The following is a 10,247-nucleotide window of genomic DNA, read 5'->3' as shown; positions in this document are numbered from 1 at the left end:
AAGTGCTACCAACCAGAAGTTTTCTCTTAGGACAGTTTCTTACTTTAAATATAGAAAATGCTCAAGAATTTCTCAAACTGAGAGAGGAAGAGTTCCTGTGTATTTGGGAGGAGAGAAGAAGGAAAATGAGCACCCGCCACCAGATGGGTGCTGTTTAAAGCAGTGACTGCAAGCTATATTGTTGACAGGCTGTTTCTTTCAACAGATAGTAGAATGACAGTTCCCTGTCTGTAAAACAGGGATATTAATACATCTGATAAGTGCATAGACTCATTCTTATGTTTGAAGCACTTGGCATCAGTAAGGCAAGTTGCATAAGTAAACAAGTGATATTTAAGTTACTCATTTTTAAACTAAGCTATCATTTTGACAGCCAGGTTAACACAAGTCTTCTGTCTCTACCCTGCAGGTACCATGTTGCCTCAGAAGAGAGGAAGAACACCTTCCAGAATAGCTGCGAGCTGTTCTTGGACAGCCTTGGCAGTTTGCTTACTGTTTCTTCCAGCTGCATTTCCTCTCCAGCAAGACCGGCCCCAAGTGTTGTTAGTGTCTTTTGATGGATTCCGATGGGATTACATCTACAGAGTACCAACTCCCAATTTTCATTATGCCATGAAGAACGGCGTTCATGTCAAACAGGTCACTAATGTGTTCATAACTAAAACGTACCCTAACCATTACACAATGGTGACGGGTCTGTATGCAGAAAGCCACGGCATAGTTGCTAATGAGATGTATGATCCAACTCTGAATGAAACTTTCTCCATGAACAGAATGGAGATCTATAACTCGAAGTTCTGGGAAGAGGCCAGTCCAATATGGGTAACGAACCAGATGGAAGGGCATAAAAGCGGAGCTGCCATGTGGCCTGGAACAGATGTGAAAATACACGGAGTCCTCCCTACGCATTATATGCCCTACAATGAATCCGTTTCATTTGAAGACAGAGTTGCTAGGCTTATTGACTGGTTTACATCGGAAGAACCGATAAACCTTGGTCTCCTCTACTGGGAACAGCCTGATGAGATGGGTCATATTCTGGGCCCAGAAAACCCTCTTATGGGACCAGTAATTAGTGATATTGACAAGAAGCTCGGGTATCTTATATCTGAACTGAAGAAGGCGAAGCTCTGGGGTGTGGTAAATGTCATAATCACAAGTGATCATGGAATGTCGCAGTCCTCCTCTGAAAGGCTCATTGAACTTGATCAGTATGTGGATAGAGAGCTTTATAAAGTGATTGACTATTCTCCTGCAGTAGCAATTTTGCCAAAAGAAGGTAGGAGCTATAGCTCTATATTCTCTGAAGAAAATGCTACCAAAACGTCTCCCGGCTTCATTCCCTAATTGATGTAACAGTAGCTGCAAGTAGGACATGAGCCTTAAATAGGGAGATTTTGCAGGATCACTTCCTTGTTCTTTTTCCTAGCACTCTGTAAAGCTTGAATTAATATACAGGAATGGAAAGTGGCCAAATCTGTCACTTGTGGCAGATCTGTGTGTTGTTGACTACTTAAAATATCCTGTAGTCCTCCTGAGAAATAAGATAATCTAAGAGCTTTATATAGGATGAATGCCGTTTTAGATAGATAACCAATTGGATTTTGTGTACCTTGCCTTTCAGCTAGATGCTATAGCCTTAGCTAAAGAATTAGATTTCATCTCAAACTGTAAGCTGAAACCAGATGGGACCTTATAACAAAGCCTGCACTGGTCATTCTGTTACCTAGGAGCTGTTTCATAATTCTGATTTGTTTATTTTTTCCACATTTCATGTCAAATAGACAACCAATTCTGTTCATACTGTTTACTTGGAAATGCTGGTGCGCGAATGACCTGACAGCTTCATTCGCTGCTTCAGCATGCTCATGTGCGTGCAGCTATATGCCAGTTGTCAGTGGTGCTGTGAGAACTGAGTTTGGGAACACTGTGGGTATAACACCATGGTGGTGCTAGTGGTAGCATGGTAATGCTGCCTAGAATGTGCTTATTAACGAAAGAAAGGAATTTTAAAAGTAAACTTAATGCTGAGACATCTCTAATGTATTAAATGAGAACTCTTAAAGCTGTGTAATCTGATTCTCCTCTCTCATAAAAATGCCAGAAAGAAATAGCTTCTCTGCAGCAGTCCAGGAGTGAATAGGAAAAGGCTCTTTGACTTACGAGAGCATCTGTCGTGCGAGGAGAGGCTGAGAGAGCTGGGACTGCTTTGCCTGAAGAAAGGGAGGCTCAGAGGGCTTTTATCAATGTTTGTAAACATGTGGTGCAAGGGTGTAAAGAATAGAGCCAGACTCTGCTCAGTGCAGAACAAACTGAAACACAGGGCATGCAGTTTGAACATAAGAAAACTGTGTTTTTACTGGGAGGTCAGTTGAATGCTGGAATGGGTGGCCCAGAGAGTTGTAGAGGCTCCCTCTTCAGAGATGCTTAGAACCAGACTGGAAGTGAGCAACCTGCCCTTGTTCACTCTGCTCTGAGCAGGTGGATTGAACTAAATGATCTCCAGAAGGCTCTTCCAACCGTAACTATTCTGTTATTTTGTAATGGACTACACAAATAGCTTTTTCCTAGAGGTTCTGATACTTATTATACACTATTAGTAAACTAGAATTAGCCCTGAACATAGCTAAGATTACATCCTTCTTCTTTACCAAACTACAACAATTTCATTAAAAAGCAAGATGCTTTATTCTCAGTCCAGTTATGAAAATAGCATTAATGTAAATACATAATGCTGATTCTTAAACACATTATTCCATTTGTCTTGCTTAAACCAGGGAATTGGTAAAATTTCTTAAGACATTCAAAAAAGTTTTGAACACTTAAAACAGATTTCTGCTACTCTGGCTCTATGTTTCTTACCTAGGAGATGGGTTAGAGCAGTCTAGCAAATGCCTTCTGTCTTACCAGCTACATATTAAACATTGCTTGGAATCATTATGAAATATTAACAAAAATACTATTGAACAGATAAACCTTATGGTAATCACTAAATGTAACAGTTTAGTGTGCTTTTTTAGTTTTGTAGTAAACTAAAATATTCTATGAAGCAAAATAGACAGTTTGCAGATAAAAACCTTAGTTATGTACAAAAAAATGAAAGTTGGATTGTCACAAGCTAGCTGAAGCCCCCCCCCCTCCAAAAAAAACTTTCACTTAATATGTTATTATAGTTAAAGTAGGGCAGTAACTCAGTGTACTGCATTCAGAGGTTCTTCCTCCCTGTTATCCCAAATAGGAAGCTGGCATGAGTAAATGTAATTTTGTACTAATCTAGTATTTCTAAGACTAAATTAGTTTGAGAGGGGAAACATTATATATTAAATGAATTGGGTTTCCCCCAGCATTTATACTGAACCGTGGAAACTGAAAGAGAAAGCAAAGACTGTTTAAAGACACTGGAGTCTAAAAATAAAAATCCTGAGAGATATTCAAAACCACATACATGCTGTAAATGGTAGACTGGTTTTTGCCCCTGGTTTCCTTCAGGAGATGTCTAAGGTCAGACTAAGGACTTGTTCTAGCACCTGTAGGCAGGAGTTTTCTGGGACACAGAGTTGCAGAACTACTAGCTCATGGAAACACCCACAGCAGGATGCACGGCTACGTGTGAAGGCAGAACATGCTCAAAGCGATAGGTCAGAATGACAGGATGTGCTTAAATCCCAGCACATCTGCTAAAAATATCATATTGGCCACAGAGAAAACATAGCCTTTTTACAGCCTTGTTTCAGACCTTGTAGTGCTGAAATGCGGCTTCGCAGACCAGCTGTGAACTTAGCTCTCTGCCTTAGCTATGCACGCGTGCAGCACAAAACATTTAAATAACTCGTGCAGCAGAGGTTTCCTGTCTGGTCGCAATAAGAAATGTTGCTGTTCGTCACAGCTAAGTGTGGGGAAGCTGCAGTATGGCCCTAAAGCAGAAATAACCTCGGAAACTGTTTTGAGGGTTCACCTGGCACTCGGGGGAACTGCTTTTTTCCATGGGACTGAATGCCTTTTAACTGCAGTTCTTGTGAAAAGCCTTACATTCTGACAACTATGTAATGAGGGATTTTTTTCTAAAATTAGGAAGAAAGCTACTAGCCAGAAACAGACTGTTAGAATCGCAGAATGGTTGAGGTTGGAAGGGACCTCTAGAGACCATCTAGTCCAACGCCCCTGCTCAAGCATGACAGGTCTGATGCTGAGTGAATTCTGTGAATGTCATTCTAGATTTCTCACATAGGAACTTCAGTAAACATCGTTATTGGCTCATACAGCTAAATTTAGCCTTCTAGGGAAGTACATTTTATCTTCTTTCTCCTGAAAATTTAATTACTGATTAGTTTGGTAAACATGTTTACTAAAACATATTTTAAGGTATTCTTGTTTGTTTGTTCTTTTGAAGGAAAACTGGATGAAGTCTATGAAGCTCTGGTCAATGCTCATCCCAGCATGACTGTTTATAAGAAGGAGCAGATTCCAAATAGATTACATTACAAGCACAACAGCAAAATTCAGCCAATCTTAGCACTGGCTGATAAAGGATGGGAAATTGTACACAATAAGTCTGACCGTTTTCTGTGTGAGTATTCTGCATCCATAGTGTTTTGTTGTATCTTCTCTGTCAGGTACCTTACGTGATATTTTCTCTCCTGACCTCAAACAATGTTAAATGTTTAAACTCAGGAGAGAGAACTATGACACAAATTATGTAGAGTTTACTTTATTTTTGTTTCCTAATGAAATAGGAAGCACCCACCTATTGTGAGGAGGGGAGTGGACTTTATGTTTCTGCAGTTAAATTTACTGACTTAAGATCATTCATATGTTTTAGTAATCTTATACTTGAGGTCTTCTGGAAAGATCTAGCAAAATGATAAGCACTTCCTGAGAGATAAGAAATCTTTAAAAACATACTGAAGAGAGGGTTAAAGCATTTTTTATGCTGTACTCTGCGTTTTATGATTTCTCTTTCTTTGGAGGGCCTGAAATACTGGATGAAGGTTTGGTTGCAACATTATTTTGCCTCATAGGATGAGATTTCATCATCACTCTAGATAACTTTGCTGCTTTTTATGAAGCTGAAGAGTGTTACCTGCAAGAGCCAAGTTTTTCAGCTGTTGACACTTGATAGGGGCTGCTGTTCTTAGCAGTGTGTTTACATACTCATTCTGAGTGCCCCTGTAAGGAAAGGGCACTGAACACTTAATAGTGAGATCTGTAAACTATTCTTGCTAATTGGTGCACAGTACACAACATCAGACAGGGTGTCAAGGCCATCAGAACTAAAGGTTTGTCTGCTACGAAGCATCAAGCAGAGTCTGGCCTTTTTTGGCCTTTTTTTCTCTAACAAACAAATTTGGTCCTGTTGCAGAGTGAGAGTCTTTCCTTGAGCAGAATGAAGGAAGCTTACATCTAGAATACCCTTGGCAAAGAACTTAGCTGGTTTTTTTTGTTGTTGTTTATTTTTTTCTAGAGCTCTCCGTTCTCTTTATAGTGTTTTCATTTTTCTGTGACTTGGTATTTGCATCATTAATGAAAATTATTCTGTCAAACCTTTATAGCATAAATGAGGATGGCTGTTCCTTTTCTGTGTATGCTGATTCTGGAAGAAGGTTCACTGCTTGTTCTGCAATTTCAGAATATTGACTTTTATCCTTCTTTTCTTTCCAGTGGGTAATCATGGATACGACAACATCTTACCAGAAATGCATCCAATCTTTCTGGCATTTGGACCGGCTTTCAGAACAAATGCCACCAAAGAAGCCATGAATGCTACAGACTTGTACCCTCTCATGTGCCACCTACTTGGTATTCCCCCTCTGCCGAACAACGGGTCGTTCCAAGATGTGAAAGATATTCTTGCTGAGGTGGTTCCAAGCTGGCCTCATCCTGAAGCCCATGAAACAGAGTCCTATGCTTACTTCATAGGAGTCTCTCTTGGCGGCATTCTTGTTCTGTTTTTCCTTTTTGTTTTTGTTAAGCATTTAACCCGCAGCCAGATAAATACCATGCGACTGCAACATACTGAAATTGCCCAGCCACTATTACAAGATTAATAGAATTGCTAGTGAAGGCACCATAAAGATTTGGTGCTTTATCCTGTTCGGCACTTTAAAGAAAGCTTCTATGAAATTAAGTGGCTCTGCAGAAATATGTGGAGTAAACCAAAAAGGGCACTGATCCCTTCGAACACTGGAGTACATAAATATCAGGTACATAGAGAAAGAGCGTGTTTCTGTTTCACTCTACAACCACTTAATCTTTCAGGGTTTGAGAATATTCTGGGTAAAACTGGAAAGCTATATATGTATCTCTGTACATATAGGATACATGTAGTAGCAATAGACCTTGAATACCCCATGGTGAACTGCTGACAGGGAAGTAACATCAGCTGAGCAACATGAATATTGCATGATGATTTACGTTCTTTTTTTCTCAGCAAGCTTTTAAGCCTCAGATTCTAACAAATCACTGGCTGGTTGGACTGTGCATTTGAGATTTCCCAGCCCAAGGAAGATGTGTTATAGATCACCATTAGAGATAGCTGGGTGGATTAAATCCTACAGAATACAACATTTAGAGAAGTCACATATAGTGCTAAGTTAGAGCTAGGCATCTTTCTTCTGAGTCCTGTGTAAATTATAGCACCTGTAATATTAATGTAGGTGGTACTGCCTTTAGCAATCAGCATTTAACTACCTGATTAATATAGTTCTAGGTAAATGTAGCTCTTCACTTTATTTCTTTTACACTGGACTAAGTTTTCTTGGAGTTCCTGTGGTTGTCAGATTAAAGACACAAATAAGCACAACGCCCATATATCCAAATGGAGTCGGTGGTATTTCTGTGATCAGTGGGCTCTTTCTGAAGGAGGCTAGTGGGGCAGTTAGTTAGTTAAGAAACACGCTGCACAAGCTTTTTTGAGGGCTGCAAAGCTCCCTCACTAGGTGAGGTCAGATCCAAAGCTTCACTAGGTGAAATCATATCCATCACCGAAGACAATTTGTTAGGGTGAGCTTGCCTCCTGTCTGCTGTTTTATATGATACGTGCGGGTGAGCCCTTGAAGCTTTGATTAATACCTCTAAAGACCAGACACACAATTTCAAGGGGCGGTCTTATAAAATGTACTCTTAAATCTGAAGAAAAAGAAAAAAAAAGGCTTTAGTATGAAATAAGGCATAGGAGATTATGTTGAATTTAATAAGATAGAAGACTGTTTTTCTGGGAGAAATCTGTATTTGGAAAAGCAATCCTAAATTGGACAGAGCTGTAAATTAATTACTCTGATTCTTTTGCGGGGGTTGCTGAAGTAAATCTTTTGTCTATTGCACCTTTTTTTCTGTTGGGCTCTCTTAAATGAGAGGTGAGAAGCTGCTAAGTTTTCTGTGAAAGAGGTGGTAAGTGGAAAAAAACTTTTCTAGTTGTTAGATTTCAAAAACTGATTTTCTTTTCTCTCTGAGTAGTATTTGTCTGTGTGTTTTGCTTCTGAATACAGTACATGAAGGAGAAAAAAAAATCTTTCCAAATTGACTCAAATATTCAGCCCAGTATTTCCATAAGTGCAATTTATCAGTACATGCACATGCTAGTGCTTTATTTGAAAACTGGATTATACCTTCCTCTAAACAGTGGAAACAACTTCATCCACAGCCCTTATTAGAGGGCAGAGATAAGAACATTGTGGCCTTGGATAGTCGGTGTGTCAAGAGAAACTAGTGATGTGACAGTGAAAAAGTGACTAACTGAAATCCCAAATTCATTCTGCTCAACTGAATTCTAGACTCATCAGAGGATGATGTCTAAGTGGGTTCACATGGGGATTCCACTTCTTGCTGCCTTAGTGATGATGCCACTGTGCTGTGATACTTCTGACAGAGTGAGCACTGGGCGCTTTGTCATCCCCTGGATTCCTCGGTGGTTGCAGAGACACCTGGAGAGCATCAAGCTCTGATGTGGCAAGTTTGCAGAAGCCACAGCTAAATACAGTGAAGGCTTGAGAGGGAAGGCAATGAAGTACATGAATGTCTTAAGGTAAAGGCTGAAAATCTAACATGTTGTATCTTTAAATGTCAGGAAACTATCAAATGTTTTGGTGCTTAATTTTGGGATACAGATTACTGTGTACTGTAATCTGACTCATCTCTGCAGTTACTCATGTCGGGGTACTGGTTGGTGTTCCTGCGTGCCCATTCTCTTAACAAAACACTGGAGGAAAGCCTCTGAGATAGATAGCCGTGCCTGACGTAAAAACTCATCCCCAATGAAGCAGACTGCTTACTCAGCCTTAAGTCTGATTTGTTGACACCAATTCAGACTGAATGCACAGCTAGAGGAGGAGCAGGTTGAAAGATGAATTCAGAAATAATGTTCACAGCAATCTGTAGAGAAGCTTGGGAAGTCCAAGTAGCAAATCTAGATTTCTGGATCCTTCCTCATCTTCCCTAGCTTTCTTCCAAGAAATGGGTGGCAGAGGGCAATTAATGTATTGATTCTACATTTTCTTTCTTATTTGCATCTTTAAAACTTTAGTAAGCAAGCACAAAATCTGTGTATTCCAATTTAAAGAAAGATAACAGTTTGGGTGAAGAGGAAAACAATAAATGGCTGAGATGGGCTGAGTCCATAATTAATTCCTTCCTGCTTCCAGGAGCTTCATCAGCTCCTCACTTTGGAGCATGTGACTTTACTAGAAATTTCCTAGTGATGTTTATTGCAGATGTTAAATTATGCTCCAATCTTTAAGGGGCAAAGTTGCTCAGTGTTAGTCATGCCACCATCTGTGTCCTACCTCCCGAACACGTGACAAGGGAAGTACATTTCCATTCTCTCTGCTTTTGGGAACAGAATATCCAAAATAGGAATGCAAGCATGAGAATTCTCTTTGGTTTTGTTCTGTATTGCACTGCGAGGCCCTTTTGAAGAGGGTAAAATGACACTTTATAGAAAACAGAAATTTTTCAGCAGTTGAGTATTTTGGTTTAGGTTAGAGCACATTTCTTATTGCAGTGGTATTTCTGTAAATAACCTCTTAGGTAGTTACCTTGCCAGGGTGTTTACCTTAAACACTGCTTCAAGCTAGTGTGTGTGATTACTGAACATAAAAGCACCTTTGTACCACTGGGGAAAAGAACAACTTTTCAGACTTGTGATGGGAGGTTCTTTGGAGTTTACTTTTCTAGCAGGAGGGGAGGAGGACATAGGATTTAGAGAAAAAACATCTATTTGGTGCCTTTTGGATTTATAAACAAGTTTGTCAGAAAGGGGGTTTGAATATACAATATATTGGCTTCTAGCTAAAGTTGGGGGGTTGAAAAGATTGCATGATTCTGCACTGCTTTACAGAGCTCTGGAACATCTCCTTTTTCTGCTTGGAAATGTCAAAGTCAAAATAATATATTTGCTATGTGCTATCAAACATTGTGTGATTGCTTCATTTACAGTAATTCTGGAATGAGCTTCCATTTTGGAGGAAGGGCTGGTAGAGACCTTACACCACATACACCCCAAATATTTCTAATATTCTGCACCATGCAAACTTTATTCAAGATATCTGTGTGATACAACTTTAAGAATTCTAGGTGAGAATTTTTATAGGAAAGACTTCTTGCTCCCAACTTTCCTAACACTTAAGAGAAATCATAGGTCACTGTTACCAATAGTCTTAATATAGCTTCTTAAGAAAGCTGGAGAGAATGTTTTGGTAAAAATCTGTGCTAGACTATCTGCTCTGAATTCATTTCAGTTCTCAAGGTCACTACTGCTTATTTTGAACTAAGGATGGTACCATGTATATGTGTAAAGTCACTAGTTTATTTTCCTAAGTGGTGCATCCTTTTGCTACAAGCCCAGCACAAGGATTTGCTAATCTATAGTTAGCTGAGCTCAGTTCAATTCTGGCACTTCAGCTGGTGCTCTGCACCTGCCTTTATAGACAACACTGAGACCTCACAAATGGCTCTGTGGCTTCAAACATTCATGCTCTTTTAGACTTCCATGCTGTAGCTTAAACTACGATCCACCTCTTCCCCCCCAGTTTAGGCCAGGTGAAAGACTGGGAAGTCCCACCACTTAATTCCATTCATAATCTTTAAAGCTTTTCACCTGTCCCCCAGACCACTCTTCACAGTCTGTGCCAAAGGAAGGAGGAGTAACAGGCCAGTAAGTGCTGCTGATAGTGCAGCTCAGGCTCTGCTTTCACAGCAGTTAGGCAGAGGGCCTTGCAAGCCCTGGCACACATGCTACCTTGAGCCAGAGGGCA

At 39.9% G+C, this 10,247-nt stretch overlaps 1 protein-coding gene across 1 annotated transcript; it reads left to right on the top strand.

The window, feature by feature from the left end:
• The first annotated feature begins 411 nt into the window (after nucleotides 1–411).
• Nucleotides 412–6,171, top strand: ENPP5 (ectonucleotide pyrophosphatase/phosphodiesterase family member 5). Its single transcript, XM_010227239.2, has 3 exons — nucleotides 412–1,279; nucleotides 4,391–4,567; nucleotides 5,659–6,171. Exons 1-3 carry the CDS (start codon nucleotides 415–417, stop codon nucleotides 6,042–6,044), a joined length of 1,428 nt encoding a protein of 475 aa, XP_010225541.2. The 5' UTR covers nucleotides 412–414; the 3' UTR covers nucleotides 6,045–6,171.
• Nucleotides 6,172–10,247: the final 4,076 nt, after the last annotated feature.

Source organism: Tinamus guttatus, unplaced genomic scaffold (genome assembly GCF_059628265.1).
Source record: "Tinamus guttatus ecotype Peru unplaced genomic scaffold, ASM5962826v1 Tinamus_guttatus_pri_ptg000080l, whole genome shotgun sequence".
Lineage (NCBI taxonomy): Eukaryota > Metazoa > Chordata > Aves > Tinamiformes > Tinamidae > Tinamus > Tinamus guttatus.
The sequence above is the reverse complement of the archived record's forward strand: the minus strand, read 5'-3'. Positions and strand labels throughout refer to the sequence as shown.

What these genes read in the sequence shown, in the direction of transcription:
- ENPP5 (XM_010227239.2), top strand. Translation starts at nt 415, where the DNA reads ATGTTGCCTCAGAAGAGAGGAAGAACACCTTCCAGAATAGCTGCGAGC. An exon ending in AGCAATTTTGCCAAAAGAAG is followed by an intron (nt 1,280 to 4,390) that starts GTAGGAGCTATA and finishes GTTCTTTTGAAG; the next exon opens with GAAAACTGGATGAAGTCTAT. An exon ending in TAAGTCTGACCGTTTTCTGT is followed by an intron (nt 4,568 to 5,658) that starts GTGAGTATTCTG and finishes TTTTCTTTCCAG; the next exon opens with TGGGTAATCATGGATACGAC.